Source organism: Halyomorpha halys, unplaced genomic scaffold, assembly GCF_000696795.3.
Source record: "Halyomorpha halys isolate HHAL.00 unplaced genomic scaffold, Hhal_1.1 Scaffold868.1, whole genome shotgun sequence".
NCBI lineage: Eukaryota > Metazoa > Arthropoda > Insecta > Hemiptera > Pentatomidae > Halyomorpha > Halyomorpha halys.
Window position 1 is genome coordinate 453,255 of NW_027108945.1, and position 19,837 is coordinate 473,091.

The window sequence follows — 19,837 nt, forward strand, 5'->3', positions numbered from 1 at the left end:
CCTCTCTGTTGGCCTAAATCATTTAGTTCTCTGTAGGACCGATCGAGGTAAACAGTCTAGCGAATAATTCATTATGTTCGGGGAGTTGGTCGTCGTCGTGTCTACGGAATATTAAAAGATTTATAGTCCCAGACCCTGTCCGGGTAAGGAATTGCCTTTTTCAAATGGATTGTCTTCTACTCGCTTCCAGAGATAATTTTGAAATTCATTTTTATGTTATTTATGTGAGTTGAAAACAAGCATGGTTAATATCGAGAAGAATAGGGATCAAAAAATAAACCATGAAAGAAATCATGCTTCATAATTTTAATTCGCTTTAAAAATACCGAAAGTCATTCCTCTTACAAAAAGAAAATAACTTCAATTTTTAGAAGAAATACGGAATAATATCCTACTAGGATTCACAGCCTGGGACATAAAAATATGTTTGTTAGGAGGTTTCTATCAAACGTTAATACATCCATTTCTAAAAGGTAGAGTTTTTGTTTACAAATTAAAATTCAATGTTTTAAACTAATTTAGTTTATATTTTAACGTTATGTAATTACGTTATAAATCTTTCCTCTGTCGAGTAGAAACCAATTTTTTCAATAAAATCTAACATGAGGGACTGCAATGATAATTCTTATAAAATAACTTTCCAAATGTATTTATTTTAGAAACATATATATATACACATATATATTTCACACACACATTTATCGTTTCTCTATAATTAGTTATAAACAAAACTATTGACAACTACATTGTCATTGATATGATGTTTATTTATTATTGAACCATTATTAACTAGAAATTGTATTACATTTTGAGCCTATTCCGCGTTATACCAATAAATGCTCTACTATTATCACAAAAAATATTTATAATTTTTTTTTTGATAAACTGAACTGTCAATTTAAAAAAAAAATATAATAATTTACAAAGAACATAAAATTAAAATAATATAACAATAGTAATACTGTAGGTATGTATAAAAAACTTATAATGCTTTATTTTAAAATAAGTTTATATTTGCTAATTCACTTTTACAATTAGTTACTTTCAGAATATAAGAATTGATGTAGTTTTATACATTAGTTAAATTGTATGGGAGTTCAGGGTACCTATCAATTGTAGTTCAGTAAGTGGTTAACCGTCATATGAGAACCTGTGTGGATTATCTTACACTTGAATTATTAAGAGTAAAATTTATGTTTTAGTAATACAACTAAAAAAAAAAAATTAAATCTGTCCCTGATAACTGAAATGTTAGGATGCACTTTCAAAACTGATCTTAAGTAGGTTATTGTTAAGCAAAAAAGTTTATTGGTCTTAGCAGTTAATAAGCAAAAACTTGTTCAATCTTCTACAATTATGAGAATCGGATTTATAAACTCTGACAGAATGCTCCACCACTATTTGTAATATTGGTAAATGATAAACGAGTATTATAACATTTCCGGAATCATTATCCTAAGTTTTTACAATCAAACATGGGTCATAAATTAAAGACAATTTAATTGTGCAAATGTACACCTCGAATGTTCCAGGAGAAGTAAGTATAATTTTCGGGTTATACAAAAAATTAAAACCATTCTTTACGTAATAAATTATAATTTGATATATAATTATAATATAATTTTCGTTTGATGTGTGTTGCATGTTTCAATTAGTAAATGATAACTTTTATACCCTATATGGTGTTTCCACAAGGAGTGGCTGATCCTAGAAGTGTTGGACTACGGGATGCTTAATGATGTTGACAGTTGGGAGTGCAACAGTTATTGCCATATGGCCCATGAAAATTACGGCCAAAACCACATAGATTGTGTAAACTAAATGCCATAATCGTCTTAGTACTTCTTAATATCAGGATTTGCGTTAGTTGGCCGCTTGACAGGTCAACACTGGTCTAGGACACTCTAAACTTATAGCTTATATGTTCCCTTTTTGTTGTTCCTCTAAAGTAACAGTTGTTAATTTTATTTAGTCATCGGATTTTTAAGCAAGCGCTGTCATACTGTCCCACTAGTCAAGGATGTAGTTATGGATGGGTAGAAAGGACCTCATCACCTTAATTATGTGAACACGTGAATTGTTGGGAATTTTTGAAATCTGAAAACCAACTTCCGAACTACGAAAATTATGTTAAAATTTTGCTAAAATAGATTATTATACTAAAAATGACAAATAAACTCTATTTAGGGACATCAGTTTTCATTAATGTTGGAAAAGGGCAAATTTGAAAGAATAATCTCATACCTCTGATAAGTTGTTAAAATTGTTGGAAATAATTTAAAAAAAAAAAAAAATGAGTTGAACATACTATCTTACAGTTGCAAATAAAATAAAACAATAAAGTGAACTAATACAGTTCAGGTATTTGGAAAAAAAAAAAATTTTAATAGAGTGGAGGAAGATGGTAAGCCAACAAAATTGTGTTTTCTCCATGTTTTGCTTCACATCAGGTAACAACGCCTCTGTGTACAAATGTTTTTTTAGCACTCAAATTTAAGCCAGTTAAATAAAATATAAAGTCGTTTATAACGATTTTATTGTAAGAGTAGCAGTTTAAATATTTGCCAAAATAACGTCCCAAATTGTGGATTTTTTTGTTATTTGAAAAAGAAATTGTTTTAAAAAATTTTTTGCAAGCTATATCTCAAGATGCAATAGACGTACAGATGTCTATTATCGCTTCAATTGAAGCTAATTTAATGTATTGGTACTGAAATAAAATGAAGTGAAAAATAGTTTAGTATTCTGGGACTAGATCCCTTTAGAACAATTATAAATCAAATTTTAATTTTATAATAATATTTATTGACCATAAAACAGTGTGGCCATACTCTATTATAACTTATATACAGTGTAGAAAAAATAGGTTAATTATACAACTAACTGACTAAATAAAAAGGCAACTGCAAAATATCTGTACTAATATAATATATTAGATTTGTGAAGCAAAATATAGTTAAATAGAAGGGATTTAAACGCGGGAAGGGCTGGTATATGACGTATGTTAGAGGGAATGGAGTATGTATGGTATGGTATCTGGTTAGGTAGAAATAGTCCAACAATTGGGCCTTGTGGTCATTTTGGCCAAGTGGTGCTTATGGCTTGTGGCCATTTGGTAGGTACTACGTTTGAGTTGCCACCACGTACTAACCAAGGTTCGATAGTTAAGGTTCTCGAGACCGCTAAGAAAATAAGTTCCCAACCGGGGTTCTGAAACTTACGCCCTAACCCGCCCGGCCATCACGTCCCATAGTTTAATGTATCATAAATTAGTTTATATTGATTACCCCCATAGAAGCAGCAAATTACATGGTATAGGCAATTTCATTTAAACATTAAATTTTGAAAAACCGTTCCTCGGAAACTGTTTGACGGTGCTCTGTTGTGAATGGGCTCAAATTTTAGCAAAATCACTCTACGTAAACAAAAAAAAGAAGTTTGGTTCGTAATTCTCATGCTGTAGGTAGCTATTGATCAATAACTATAAAGTGAGCAAAGCTATAAAAGTTTTAAGACAATTTTTTTCACATTTCACAGGGATGTGGAATCATAACCAGCTCATTTGTACATATTGTATATTACAATATTTTGAACGAATGGCTCAACCAATTTTCAATTTTATTGGCTCAAATTATCACGTGTGATCCCATCAATGTTATGAAACAATTAGATCTCAAAATAATGTACTAAAAGTGTTGAGCCTACAACTCTGATTTTTGAGTTTGATGGCTCGAATTACTCATTAATATCCCGTGAAAATTTTGAATCAATTTGAGAACAAAGTAATGGAAAAATATTTATTATACTGTAAGTATTTTTTGTCTTTTATTTCATATTAGTAGATTTATGGTTATAAGGACCGTTGAGAGCAAAAATGATGTAAGTGATGAATTATTTTCATTAAAACATATTTAATTAATTTCAAATCCTCATAATAATTTAGGTATACTAGTGACTAACTAGTTTTAGAAAGCTTTTATTCTTTATCATCAACTTCCTTGAGCTCCTAGAGTGTTGAATATCTCTAGACTCTAGTTTTGAGTTACAATATTTTTGCATTCACGAGAGAGTATACATTGCCAAGAAAACCACTCTATTCCTTCTAAGAAATGGAATGCCACATCTACTTAAATTATTTTTCAAATATTTCTTCTAAAATAAACTTCTTTGACAATACATTTTCAATTTTAATGCTCGAAGATGGAAACTGGTCTGTGCTGGACCAGAACAATCAACAGGGATTTGCTAAATTTCTTATTCTATTCAGAAAGGGTAGAGATGTTATATTACCACAGAGGATATGTTTAAGCCCCGCCTTCAGTATTTTATAAGACGTATATATCCGAAGGAGGGAGAGGAGATGACAGGGAGGGGTAAGCGATGGTTGGCACCCTAGGGTCGCCATGGAGACTGCCTCTGCGAGGATAAAACACACCTCAGCTATAGATCTCTCTAATCGCCACCCTCCGGCCTCGTGGAATTTATCGCCTACTGCTTTTGGAAATTATTTCTAAATCTTCCTCCTTACTGATATTTATCTTCCTTTTACTTTCTCTTGGCTTTTCTTATTCCTCTCATACTTTTTATTGTTATGGTTCCAGCGGTGATATACTCGCAGGAAGTAGGCATTTCGAGATGAGGCAAATAAATGAAAAATGTAGGACTGATATTTTTTCTAAATTTATTCTTCAGGATATTTTAGTATCCGTTTATCACGAACCTAATTTTATACATTCGAAAATGTGTACCGTATTTAAAACATTTTATTTTTTGACATTTAGGCAATTATAATGTTTTAAATATAATATAATATCAATATTGCAGTGGTATAGTAAACTTTTCTGGATTACACCATTTCTTTATTCCGAGTCTGAATCGTTCAAGAATTCACCAGAAAGTAAACCTGCATTAAAATCAACGACTATTTTTTTGCTAATATCACATTCTATTATATGTTCATAATTGTCTAAGCTAATTAATCCTATTTTGGATTTTTACATTTATTTTCTACTCAACTGTTAAGTTTTTCTCCAAATCATCATCAAAAGCATATTTATAAAATTTAAAAAAAAAAACCGGCAAAAAATTCATTATACTTGTAACCTTAACTTGTTCAAAATTGTGAATTTAATAATAAAGATCAAACATAGACAAGGTTGGAGTAAATAACAATAAGTTGTGAAAACTTGGTTTAAGTAGTAACTGACCACTCGAAAATGAGCTGGTGAAGGTATTCACCATCCAATTCAAGGCTTCTTGAATAACTTATTCCAATCTGTTCTTTTGTACAGTTGTGTATTGGTATTTAACTTGTCCATAGTTTATGAAATCCAATCATCTTAGAATAGAGCCGTAATTGGAAGTTTAATATAAATCCCCAAAAACCCATGAAATCACCTTTACCCTTCGTCTTAAACCTACTATCTGCCTCATAGTATCCTTTAATAATGTTGTTCTTGCCCCTGTAGATCAGATCCGTAACCTTGGACATCTGGATAACGACTAACCTGGAATCATCACACAAGACTGAAAATAAACGACACGTCGACTTCGACTATTACAGCACTTACTAGACAAACGGTCTAAACTTCCAATTCATTATAAAAATCTATGTGACAATTATAAAGCCTATCTGGAGATACTCAGTTCAGCTTTGGGGCACCACTAAACCTCCGAATTCCTCTCGTATCCAATCCTTACAATCCAAAATCCTTCGTAAAATCCTCTATGCTCCTAAGGTTGTTACAAATAAAATCATCTATAAAGATCTCAATGTTCCATACGTAACCGATCTATCCCAAACTAAATATCAATTTTCCCATTATAAACTCCCTATCTATCAAAGCCCTCTAGTTTCTAGCCTTGCTTCTTCTTCTATTTCCCACAATCCTCCGAAGCGCTTGAAAGGAAGATGGCTTGGAGACCTTCTAGTATAGAAATATTATTAGAGTGCTACCAATGGGTAGTTTCTCTACATGCCTGTATCACTCCATTTTGATTTTACATCTAATTTACTTAATGTGTTTTTATGTAAATAGCAATAAATAAAAAAAAAATCTACTCATCTTTATTATAAGAGAAGACTTAACATTGATAGAGGTTGTAAATACATTAAGTTCAGAGAACAAAATAATTTGATATACAAAATGTTATTTATATATAAAAAAGGAAAATGCACTGCAGTAGTATTCTAAAGGTTGACAAGAAAACCTAATTGTTGATCATGGGTTTGACCCTTTTCCTCCTAATATAAACGATGCTAAAACCATTAGAGAATCCAAAGTGCGGGGAGAGAAGTGACGTCTTTGCTAAGAAAATAGTTTCAATTTTTTAACCTAACTTATGTAATTTAAATAATTACATATTATATTCTCCTTATTTCTTTCCTATATAAAGATTGGTTCACAATGAAATAAATAGTTATACTTATTATGTTTTGAAACTCATTCCTGAAACCTGCACTAATCGACAACTAATGATAGTTGAGTGAATATTATCTTCATGTTTTACTACAATTTTTCAGTTCTGTTTGATTTTTGCAGACTTATGTTTCCGCATCATAGTTTGAATTATATAGCGAATCTCTTAATTTCGTTTTCTATTTCAAAATTAAAACCTAAAAGATTTGGATAATGATCTCACTTGAGCACTATCAGTTCTAATTTCTTTGCAGTTCCATGATAGACATCGAATCAAATGTAATAAAAATATTTAATGTCATAAAAGTACTATTATGGCAGTTCTCACTTGGTATAGAGTGCCATTGGTAACAGTTAATTTGTATTAATATTACCGCTGTATGTACAAAAATTAGAAACAAAAAGTATACTCAATCTGAGGCAGAGGAAAAGGTGGTTTATAAATACTAAGACAAAACAGAAAAAATTGCTGAATGGATGGTTGTTGTTGTTGTTGTCTGGGGCTTTAGGGCGTAAAACCCTGAGGTCATCAACGCCCATGTTTCGTGCTTTATAATACTATTTCATTTATATTTATAATTCTATTTCACTTTATTTTTCTCTTTAAATAATTACGAAAAAAATTTAAATAATCACTTCTTTTAGATTTTTTATTACGTATAACCGATTTTCTGGATTAAATCTTATTCGAAAGGCCATTCCTTTTTAAGAAATCTAAAACCATTTCCACGTTCTTCTGGTCATCATCAGAGCATCCGATACACTCGGCTCTACTCCCAATCTACTCAAGTTCGCGGAATAGAAATAACATTACTCAAATATGTGACTGATCGTAAGTACACTGTTGCAGTATTGACATTTTGGTGGTGGCTGCTTACTGATCAGATATGTTTGAGTTAAACTTGTATGACCTATTCTCAATCTGGGAATAGCTACCTCCTCCCTGCGATTGGAACGATTCGATGTGGTCCATGGTTTAATGGTTGGTTTTTTTAATAGTTTTAATTTGCTTGGCGGGCTTTCATTCCACATGGCTTGCCAACTGGATGATAATTCATTTTTCATCGGAAGACTATTTTCTTGGGATGTCAGAATGGCCGCGCCCTGACCTGGAAGAGCAAGTGCTTGTTTAGCTGCAATGTCCGCCAGTTCATTTCCAGTGATCCTCACGTGACCCGGCACCCATATAAAGAAAAGAGTTTTTCCCAAGTTTTCAAGCATGTTGGTATAATTGTGAATTTTTATGATTGGCGGGTGTATCGGGTATAGTAATTGACAAAACCAATTTTTGTAATTAGGCATTTTTAAGAATAGATGGTTAGTCATATAAGATTCATAGTAGAGACTATTAGGCCAGAACAATCCTGGTTAAAATCCAGTATCCTTTTTGGAGACAATCCTGCATATTTCAATTACTTTTTTTTTAAATTTATTATTTAATTTATTTATAATTTCTGTAAATATGGAATAAATAAACTGTTTATCTCCATTACCGTTTTATGTAAGTGAGCTTAAATGCAATATTATTTAATAAAAACAGTTTTCAATAAAATAAATAATTATGGTTCATTGTTGTGTTATTGTTATCATTGTCAGAGATTTCATCAACATTAAAACTGATATAAAACTTTTCCGGTTATAGTATTAGAAATTGTAGAAAGTTTTCAGACATTGTGATAAATGTAAGAGTCACAATTCTTTGTTATAACAATTTCCATTAACAGGACAGGAATAAGTTCCTACCGCATTATTCTAAATAATTCTTTTATTCAATCTGCTATAGAAAAAATATTATTAAAACTTCTTTTCTTTCAATTGAGACCATTAAAGACGAACCTCCACGAAGCGGGACGATTTATAATAAGACCCTATTATGGGCTGACTAATGGTGGAGCGACAATGCTCCTTGAGACGGCGCCTCGCTCCCATGAATATCCATGGAGATGTCTTCATTACAATAATTACTGCGCACCCCCTCCTGGTAAAACCATTGTCTTCGGGATAACGCCCCGTCTCATTAAGCGGAGGGGCTGTTGCTTAGGGTTGCCACGATTTACCATTCCTCTTCTTCTTCCTCTGTCCCATTGTCTTCTGTCTTCGTTGGCTCCTTCGAATCCAAGGTAAGGGCAAATGTCCGTTGACTATAATGGAAGTGATCCGTTCAACTGTTACAAAGGACAGTTTGCAAACTATAATATCTATGGGCCAGAAGGCAAATGCTATAATAATATAGTCATTGCCTTCTGTATTATATAAACAGTTTGAAAGTTATAAAAAAGTTTTGATATGAAATAAAATGTAGATCTTTATTTTTACAGCAATGTTTGTTCATTTTTCTTTTGTTTAAGTATATGTGCTGGTCATTGTTTTTGTTTAATTTACCATTTCTATAATTAATGAATTAGAGCAAGATTGAAAGAATTGATGGGTCATTTTGTATGTGTATTCTAGTATGGAGTCTACAAGTAATAATTATATTTAATTTTTGAATGCATCTTAGTTATTCTTGTATTTGTTTGGAATACCTATTTTTTTATGCTCGTTACATTAGTGAAGTTCCATACTGAACAGGCATATGATATGTAGGTCTTACTACTGATTTATGGAGCATCAATTTATTTTATTGGGATAATTTTGATTGTAAAAGACTCAATACAATCGGTATTGATTCTTAGGTAAATCGGTGGTTACAATCGAGTTAAAAGAGAGTGCTAAAGAGATCTCCTTGAATAAAACTTAAGGGAAGATATCTATGGGCACTGACTTCATATGTCACATGTTCTTTTAGTTTCATTGGCTATCCATCAGTTGTGCATTTTGAATTAGAGATAAGACAAGACTTTTATTAATTACGCAGTGTAATAAGGAATATAACTTTTTCTTAAAAAGAAAAAAGTTAAATAAAGGATATCTGAGAATATTTTGAGAAGGGATAAGGGAGTGGTTTATTAAGAAGAGCCTGAAGACAGGGAGAGAAAGGAAACTTGGAGGAGAGATTCCTGTTAAGAAAAATCTGAAAGAAAATTTGTCTAAAATTCTTTTATTCAGGTATTCTTGAACTGCGATTTTCGAGCAGTTCAAGATCGTTTTTCTTCTTATTTGAATTGGGCATCGCATCTACCGTACAGTAATCTTTCAGAAATCATTTTTACTCATTTTTTTAAAAAAGAAAGTCAACTTCGATATATCGAATTTTATAATATTTATACAACAACGAAATAATAAAATCGATACTGTTTCTGTATCTCCCACTCACCTTAGAAAAGCAGCAGACCGAAACTGTAGCAGAAGATTTTCAGAAAAACATTTTGTAAATATATTTACTATAAAATATAATAATTCCGTGGGACTTCTGTCTAATGAACGAAATCCTCAACAATGGTAAAGATTGGGAGGTAAATTCCACCTCTGAGTCACCATTGGTAGACTGATTTGGGACCAAACAAAAGTGATTACAGGTGAAAGGTGTGACGAAGAAGTTTTGTTCCGAGGCAGGGGGGAGATAATGGCGATTGACCGAGACAGTGGTTCCCTCTGTTAACAGTTTATCGCCTCATTGTCGCCGGAATAAAGGCGCGGAGGAAGTTTCCTTTTGACAGGTCAGGGGACCAACAGCGACAAAGCGCCATTGTCACTCGCTAAGACTTTATCTTCCCCCACCTCATTCAGTGCTCTTCAGAAAAAATTCCTCGCCGATACGAGAGTTCTGTTTAGGGAATAATTATCGGAGCGAAAATGGCCGCTCCGCAATTACTCCTCCGCGCGGTTCCGCTTCCTCCCCGGGGGTTAAGTATTTCCTTTCTTCGGCTTTTTTATATTTCCTCTCTCCGCGAATCTTTTTTCTTTCTTTTTCATTTTTTTTTTCATTCCAGCCCACCCCTCGTTTCTGCCTCCCTTACTCCCCCTCTTAGTTTCCAAGTCAAATCTTCCCTTTCCTACTGCGTTCAATGCCCCTCCTCCCCGGTGTCTTAAGTTGGCTTACAGTTGAAGAACTTCATTTTAATAATCAAGTTTTTTCTCTCCCTCTTTTCTAATCTATTACACCACGTTTTAAAATAAATGCTGAAGTGAAATGATTTGAAAAATCAAAGTAGAGCCGTTGCAAAGCTTTAAGGAATATCAACCGGTCATTTTCTATCTTAAATCAAAATGGCGGATGAAAGTGGATATCCTGATCTAGATGAAGTAGCAGTTCTGGGTTTTGAATAAGTGACTGACATCTAACACTGATAACTGATGTTGCATTAAAAAAAATTGAGGATATAGGGCTAGAGAGAGGTATCATTCCTATCCACTCCAATAATTTTAAACCCAACAAGTTGAGAAGTCTGAAGAACTAAGAACTTGATAACATATGACTCAAAGAAATTTTTATACTCAAAATTTACAATCCCAATTTTAAACCAAGGAGATGTTAACGATTTAAATATTAGATTTTTATTTTATTTTTTTGACTAAATAAAATAAAAAAAGGACACTTCAAATTGATTTACATTTCAAATTTGTTTTCAGGTTTCGAACACCAAACGAGACTGGAGAAAAGCTCTGCTCTCAGTCAAATCACCTCTTCTCCTACCGGTAAGTTATATTTTTGTTAAGATTTATTCGATAAATTATCTCAACATGGAAATTAAAATAATCTGAATACTTTAAGAAGATAAATATTATAACGTTATAAATATTAAATATTCCACTAAAAATTAATCTTTCAATTTCCAAGGCTTTAATGTCTAACAATTTACTACTATTTTGGTTTACGATGGGCTAAGTGTATTTTTTTTTTTTTTTTTGAGGTGGAGATATCTTTTTTGTTCTAACAGATAACGAATTACCACTGAATTAAAAATATTAAAACTAAACATTACTAAGCCGTACCTCCTGGGGCGCCGATAGAACTAGCATTCTTAAACTTTATCAGGTATTAAGACGCTCTAAAATGGACTACGACTCGGCTCCTTCTCAAGTGCTTGCTTGCTAAGCTTCACACCGGAATCCGGATCGCAACTGGAGCGTTTCAAACACGCCCCACTCTAAGCATACCATAATGCTCTGAATCCGGACTATCACCACTTTTGTTCAGAAGATATAAATTAAATATAATCCACAGTTTAAAATTATATTCATAGACAAATCATCTGAAACATAAATATATTTAATTCAAAATTCTCCATTCCTTTTCGACAAAGTCGAAATTTATCATAACACTCTCCTCGGCTAACTATTTTCTCAAAACGAAAACAATCATCCACCATGGACCCTCCAATGACAATAAAACAATTCTAGACCTGTTCAAATACTCTAAAAATAATACCGAACCAGCAGAATATAAAGCCCACTTATCTCTTCTTCTTCAAAATATGCCAAAATCCTTTTTAATTTACACAGGTAGATCAAAATCAAACCAATCATCATCATCATCCTTTGTAACTAATGAATCAACGTACAAAATTTAACTCTACAAACTACGCAACATATTCACTGCCAAACTCAATGCAATAGCAGTAGCACTTAGATTGTATATATTCAGAGCATCCCTCATCCGATTTTATTTATACACTCAACATAATCTAGGTTTGTCAGTAACATTCATATGGGTTTCAGGTCATGTAGTTTTTTTTTTCGAACCCTCTAAAACAGAAATAAAAAGTGAATTAGTAAGTGCATTACTGTGATAAAGAAAAGTAATTAGTGTTGTGTCTTACCTTATACTACCTTTGGTATTTTAAGGTTACCTGTTATGTTTAATATCATATATGAGCTATCTATTCAAAGGAGCTATTTTAAGTCCGGAGGTGAGGGGCCTCCTCGTGTTGTATCGCATATAAGATAAAAATAAAAAACATTAATTAATAAAGACGATAGACAATGATGAAATAATTAGAAAACAGTCAGAAGATGAAAAGAAGAGGTCATGTAGGAATCGCAGAGAATGAACTGGTCGATCACGCTGCAAGGGAAGGAATCGCGCTTCCTGGACGGGGTAAAGCAATTTTAACTCCATTAGAAATGAGCAAACCCTTCGTAAAGTAAATCATATATAAATGGCAATCTTTGTGGAATGAAAGCCCAAGAAGTTAACTAAAAAATATTTAAAAACACGTCAAGCCCTGCTCCAGGTGCTGTGTAATGCTGTGTAGGTCTTACTGACCAGGCTAAGAACAGGTAACACGAGGCTCACCCACTCCTATTGTATTAAAAAAAAATTAGAATTAAACCCTGATCTTTCAAAAACCGTTAGAGATGATGATAAAACAAAAAAATTAGTATTTCAGTTTTTAAAATCAAACGATTTACTGGCACAAATATAACATTATTTGACGGACAAATAAAAAAAAAAATAATAAAAATAAAAAAAAAATAAATAATAATAAAATAAATAAATAAAATTAAATTAAACAATATTAAATAAGGTATAAATCGCGTTAATGACCACTGATGTTTTACGCTACTAAACAAAAATAAACCAACTAAAAATAGTGTCACGGTTTGATTCAGCAAGCCAAAAACCTTTTTTGTTGAAATGTCATCGAAAACAAAAACCTCATATTTTCAGCTTCCAGGTTGTAAAAATTTAGAAAAATTGAAGAAAAATTATTAGAAAATTAATTTATTTGAGGATATCTTTGGTTTAAACCTCTTAAAACAACTAAATGGTTTCTTACTAAGTTAAAATAATTCTCGTAGTTTAACTACCATTGCCAACCCTCTAAAGTTAAAAATCGATAGGAAGCTATATATTTTAAATTATATATTTTTTAAGTAACTCTTCAAAAATAGTAAAGCTTTTTAGTAGGGTTTTTTTAATTAAAAATATAATTTTTTGGTTCATCCGAAGATTTGAATATAGGGTTTCTTTAAATTGTTAAAACAAATCCCACGTCAGTTTTGACCTTTTTTATTTATATAAATGTTTCCCTATGTAGAAGAACTGAAGAAAAAAATATCATAATATTGAAAGAGCTTTTTTGACGAGTTGATTCAAAATCATCTATTAATTTTGGTGTAAAAATCTTAAAGGTTAGTTTGATTAGCTTGACATTTTTTAAAAAACTTCTTTCGTTAAAAAGAGATCAGTATTTAATGTTTTTGTTTTTATCTATTCTGGAAAATTAATGTTCAGGTGAAAGAAACGATCAATATTAATTTGTTAACTCGAAATAAACTGTTTTAAAGGCGTTTTATTATGATTTTCGCCTACAGAGGCGCAATCGACGAAACGGTTGAATATGTAACTACACCAAATAACGTTTGGTGAGAACATACCATGTACTTTTCTTACTTATCGGTGTAAGCGTGTATCAATATTCGTTAAGCCAACAGATTTTTTGTTTTATTAAAAAAAAAATAAATAAATAAATAAAAAGGCTGAGATAGATTCTAAAATCAGGACGGACTCTCATCATTATCAAATATATATATAAATAAAAATAAATTTAAGAAATGGAAAGTAACAAGGAGGAGAGGACATATATAGTTTATACATAGAATGGAGAGATTAAATAAAAGTCGTTTAGGAAACCCTCTATCAATGAATTGAGTTGGTAGGGGCTTCGAACTGATTACTCAGAGATAAGTTCAAGTAGCAAAAATGATGGGTCATGACTTAAATAGCTTATTAGACTAATAAGGACAGACAGATATGTTGGTTTGATTTTCGGATTTTACTTATCTTGAAACGAAAATATCATATTCGGAGGGGAATTAAATTTAGTCAATTACATTATTAAAAATAATGAAATTAATGAATCAAGAATATTGCTAAAAAACACGATTTATTATCACTCCAATTATGTTTTATTTTTATTATCATTTATTACCTACGTACAATTAAATGATTGAATATTTCTACCTGAGGTTTTGACCGGTTCTTTATGTGGTTGGACAGGTCTTGGTGGACCACGCGTGGGTACACCTGACCAAAGTATTATGCTTTGGAATTTAGACTATAGACATTCTAATCTCTTTAAGGAGAGATCGGCTTAGGATAAAGAAAGAGGGAGGATGGTGGGAATGGCGCCATTTTGGGAGGGTTGCCATGACGACAGAGGGTCACATGATGAGCGTCTCCACCCACCAAGATGTGCCAGTCGCCGCTCGGCTGTCCACCTGTCACTAATAATATTTTATCTCTCCTTCACAATGCTCGCCCGCTTGACGCCTGTCTCAAACATGTAATAGTACCTTTGAAGCGGATTTGAGATAGTGTTTATTCAATATATAGGCCTTCAATGCTCTGTCATAGTGGTCATAAATATAGAATGCAACTGTTGCTTCTCGTCGATGCCATTGGGATGCAAATGATATGGCTTGATTATGTTTCGGGCTCGATTGACAGTCCATGAATTTACAACAGAACACTATTTATCATGTTTTCATAACGTCCTTCAAATAGGTGGAAATAATGGTCTTACAAAGAAAAGAAATAAGAAAAGTTGGTTGATACCATATGAAATGACTAAGCAATGATTTCTCTCTAACAGCTCTATTATTGGTTTTCTATGACCCTATTCGATACAAAAATAGACAGAGGACGAAACGTCAGTTACTAATAATAATTTAATTATCCTTATCCTTCTCATATTATGAATTTTTACTAGAATATTATTTGTTATGTTTTTATAATGTCGTGATTAATATAACTTAACTTAATTATCCATGACTTTACACTTGAACAGTATTTATTATGTTTTCATGACGTCCTTCAAATAGATTAAAATAAAGGTCTTACAAAGAAAAGGAAAAATAATTAACTTAACTAATTATAAAAATAGTTTACAACTATTTATTTTCCAACGTTTCGCCCCACTTTGCAGGGATTCATCAGGGCTGTCCAAATGAATAAGTTGAACAGCTTTACAACTATTTATTTTCCAACGTTTCAAGCCCACTTTGCAGGGCTTCATCAGGGCTGTCCAAATGAATAAGTTGAACAGCAACAGCAAACGTTGGAAAATAAATAGTTGTAAAGCTGTTCAACTTATTCATTTGGACAGCCCTGATGAAGCCCTGCAAAGTGGGGCGAAACGTTGGAAAATAAATAGTTGTAAAGCTGTTCAACTTATTCATTTGGACAGCCCTGATGAAGCCCTGCAAAGTGGGGCGAAACGTTGGAAAATAAATAGTTGTAAAGCTGTTCAACTTATCTATTTGAAGGACGTCATGAAAACATAATAAATACTGTTCAAGTGTAAAGTCATGGATAATTAAGTTAAGTTATATTAATCACGACATTATATAAACATAACAAATAATATTCTAGTAAAAATTCATAATATGAGAAGGATAAGGATAATTAAATTATTATTAATAACTGACGATTCGCCCCCCTTTGCCTATTTTTGTACCGACTAGGGTCATAGAAAACCAATAATAGAGCTGTTAGAGAGAAATCATCGCTTAGTCATTTCATATGGTATCAACCAACTTTTCTTATTTCTTTTCTTTGTAAAACCACTATTTCCACCTATTTGAAGGACGTTAAGAAAACATGATAAATAGTGTTCTGTTGTAAATTCATGGACTGTCAATCGAGCCCGAAACATAATCAAGCCATATCATTTGAAAATAAAAAGTTGTAAACTATTTTTGTTTCACTTTTGACCGCAACCCTGACCATCTTCTTATATATTAACTAATTATAGTTGTAGGAAGAGAAGAAAGAAGTTAAAGGCACGAAAATAAAAGAAAGAACTATTTATTAGTAACCGACGTTTCGCCTCACCGTGCAAAACTGAGTCCAGAAACTAGAAAGAATATTTCAACTTTTTGGACTCAGGCAGCTATTTTTGAACCTTTTTTGACCACCACCCAGGCCATCATTCTACAATGATTAATTAATTATTTTTATTTCATATATATATAAAAATGTCATAATTGTACTTATTATTCTATCTATCTTTAGGTAGACGCTAACTAAAATTACAGATCGTAAAATGACCAATAAAATGACATAATAAAAAAAAATACAGTGGAACCTCGGAATAACAATTCTCAAGATGTTTTATAAAAATTTTTAAGTAATGGGATTCATTACATTCAGATCGAGGTCCGTTATACGTTTTGGTTCAGATAGCCAAAAATTCGTTCTACTAAAGTTGAGCCACTTATTTTTAACCTTAGAGTAAAGAAATTTATGTAACTCAAACACGTTAAGACACTAATCTGTGCCTTGTACTCCATCGTAATTGAAATTTGTAGATAGCGTAAAAAGTATTATTATATGATATTTTAAAAATAATCCCTTTTTTCGACATTTTCAAGATCAGTAATCAGAAAAATTAGAAAATCGAACGAAAAAAAACAGTCAGTCTGTCCACCTTCCAAGGTTTTTCTCCGAAACAAGGGCCTATTTTAGGAAAAAAATTCAAAACAGTAATTTAATGTGTTCATCAAACGACAAGACAGATTCAAAACTGGTTATCAAATGATTCAACTTTATTCAATTTTTTTCCAAGTTATCAAAATATTTAAGAACATTTTATATGAATTATGAGACAGTGGAACAAATTGGTGTGTCGTATAGCAAAAGTCACTGTTCCAGGCATTATAAAGGTTAGGAGAAAAAGAAGTTGGATTAAGAATCTCCTTATCAAAGGACAGAGATTAAAAAATGTTTAAAAATCATTCCTTTGGATAACGATTTCTCTCTGAATCACTACCTTATTGAACAATATAACATTTCATTTACCGATTGTGATTAATTATAACAAGTTATATGACAAAAATGAAAGTGGAGTATTTAAACAAAATATTTAAATAATTAATAGTTAAAATAACACCTAACAATTAAAGCTTATCAATTTTAATATGTACTACGTACACACATAGGAAATAGAAAAAGTGAAATGCAGTGGACCATTACAGACCGGCTAGATGACAGTTTGCTTGACATTTGTTCCCTAGTACACACGTTCCAGCGAAAAGATTGAAAGAAGAATCAGCAAAGGTGGGAATGTTTTTAAACACATAGGAAATGACGCTGTCAAAGATAGGTTACAGATTTGACAAGATAAGCCTATCGAAAGAATAGATTCATTCCTCAGTGAAGACGGAGGAACGGATGAGGAAGGAGAATGTAAGGAACATAATGCGCAAAACCAACGGAGTATTTGGCCAGTTGTACAAACTTCAGAACAATTAGAACATCTCTCCAGAATACGTTAACTGCGTTGGTTTAAAACAATTGTCCTCTTAGTGCTGTAGTATGCATCCGAAACGTTTAGGAACACTGAAAGAAACAAGAAAAAACCCAAGTATTTGTTCTTAGATTGGAGGAGAAAACTGAACAACTCTAGATTAATTTAGACAACAACATTCTGTATTATAAAAGGAATAAATTTAATCTTGCAACTCGATGATATCTATCAAATCAACTCAGGGTCGATGCTAAGGAGTAGCGAGAAGTGCCCCACCTAAAGCACAGGTACAAGGTGGTTACAAAATTAACCATGGGAAATCCCCCCTTTGTAAGACCAGTGCAATATATCAAGCAATAAAAATTCCACCTTAATGGAAGAAATATTTCAGGTTATTAAAAATTACAGAATGCAGCTATCTCTAATATGCCCATGGTCTACAGTCTACAAACAAACACCAGCCATTCTATGGTTTTATAATTTCTCATTGTATCTGTCAAAAGCTGTTTTAAAATGTTTATATTCGATAAAAATACTCTTAGTTATATTAATGTGGTATGTCTATATAACGTCTTAGAAGGTCTCAGGTCAATTATGTTGGATTATTATCAATTTGATTTTTATAGTATATTTTATGATTTAATATTTTTTAAGTAGATCAATCTTCTCCAATCATGGTTTATAACTACTTGAAATTCAATTTCTAATCGAGATTCGGCATTTTGATAATAAAAGTGTTTTTATATTAAAACAATAAACAATTTTACAAAAATTAAAAAAAAAAATTGTTTAGACCCCACGATACTGCACATATTTTTCAAGCTCACCAAAGGTGCAGGGGCGCCTTGCTACGGCCCTGTATTAGCGTACACTGTTTCTGATGTTGATGAAGCGACATTATTGTTAATTTTAATGATTGTCAACTGTGGAGGACAGTAAACTGATGTACATTACATAATTATCATTGGCCTGCTAGTGATATTTGTTTTCGAAATCTCAGTCAAGTGGTAATCTGCTGCAATATGGCCGTAGTGAAAGAAGGAATTGATGTTTTATCTGATTGATTGATTACATATTTAAGTGATATAAAGAATAACAAAATTAATGGGTTCTTGTAAACTCATCCATTAAATAACCGGATACTTCCCACGATTTTATTTTATTCTATTCCTGTGCATGAGTATTTCTTAAAATTTTTGTTTGATTTTTTACTTCACCATTATTCACTTCCAGTTACGTTGGAACAAAGGACTGGAGCTCCTCACTTTTTTACATCTTTAAAAAGAGTAATTTTCTTTAATGAGAATACGGTCTAGGCGAGAACTACCAAAATTGGAGCTAACCTCTTATGGCTGTAGATAATTTGTAATTCTCCACTTGGCATTTCGTATCTATATGCTGTATTTGTGAATATTATTGTTCATTTTTCGAGTGAAGAGAATCCTAACATCAAATGAACAACATAAATTAGAAAAAAAATCTCATAGTAAAAATCTAAAAAACAAAAAATAAATATTAATATAATATAATAAATAATAATATAATAAGATAATTGAAAAACTAAAATAAATTATTAATTTAGGTTCAGATGATACACTTACAGATACTTGTTCAATTTCTAATGTCATTGGGTGAATTTTATACGAAATCAATAATTAACATTTTTTTTCAGTTCAAGACAAAAACAAGGCAAAAATTAACTATGTACAGGTACTAAAATAGAATGCCAAATAACTGGACCCACTTAACCGGCTCTCCGAATAATACCATTCTAAAAAGAAAATAGGAGAGAGAAATGTTTAATTTTTTGCAAGCAGTGCTGCCCAAATATACTGAGTTGCTGTGTGACGCAGCATACCTATTACTACATTATAAGATACCTTATAGCTGTTTTTATTTATTTTTCTCTTCATTATATTTTTATCTTTCCAAATTCATTATAATTTATGATGGTTTATAATTTCATTTCTATTTTATATTTTAGTTTATGATTCAAAAGCCTAATTTTCGTGCCTGTAACATTATCCTAAAGGAACTAATCCCAGAATAAATAAATAATATAATTATTATTTTAAGTATCACTAAAAAATATATCACTAAACCATTACCACTGACCTGACATCATTAAATTGCTGCGAAAACCGTGATTTAGTTAATCAAAATAACCGGCTTTATATATTAAAACGTTATAATAAAATATTATTTTAAAAATATATTATAATAAATTCGACTTAATTAAATTAATTTAGCCTTTTTATGAATATGTGGCGCATTGTTATGAAA

The 19,837-nt window shown here is 31.7% G+C and overlaps 1 protein-coding gene across 2 annotated transcripts in view; it reads left to right on the forward strand.

The window, feature by feature from the left end:
- Positions 1–19,837, forward strand: part of Ets65A (DNA-binding protein D-ETS-3) — a 168,292-nt gene that overhangs the window by 22,312 nt on the left and 126,143 nt on the right. For both annotated transcript variants that reach the window (XM_014430238.2, XM_014430239.2), the window contains exon 3: positions 10,932–10,997. In XM_014430238.2, coding sequence (XP_014285724.1) covers positions 10,932–10,997 — 66 coding nt within the window. The remainder of the gene's footprint in view (positions 1–10,931; positions 10,998–19,837) is intronic.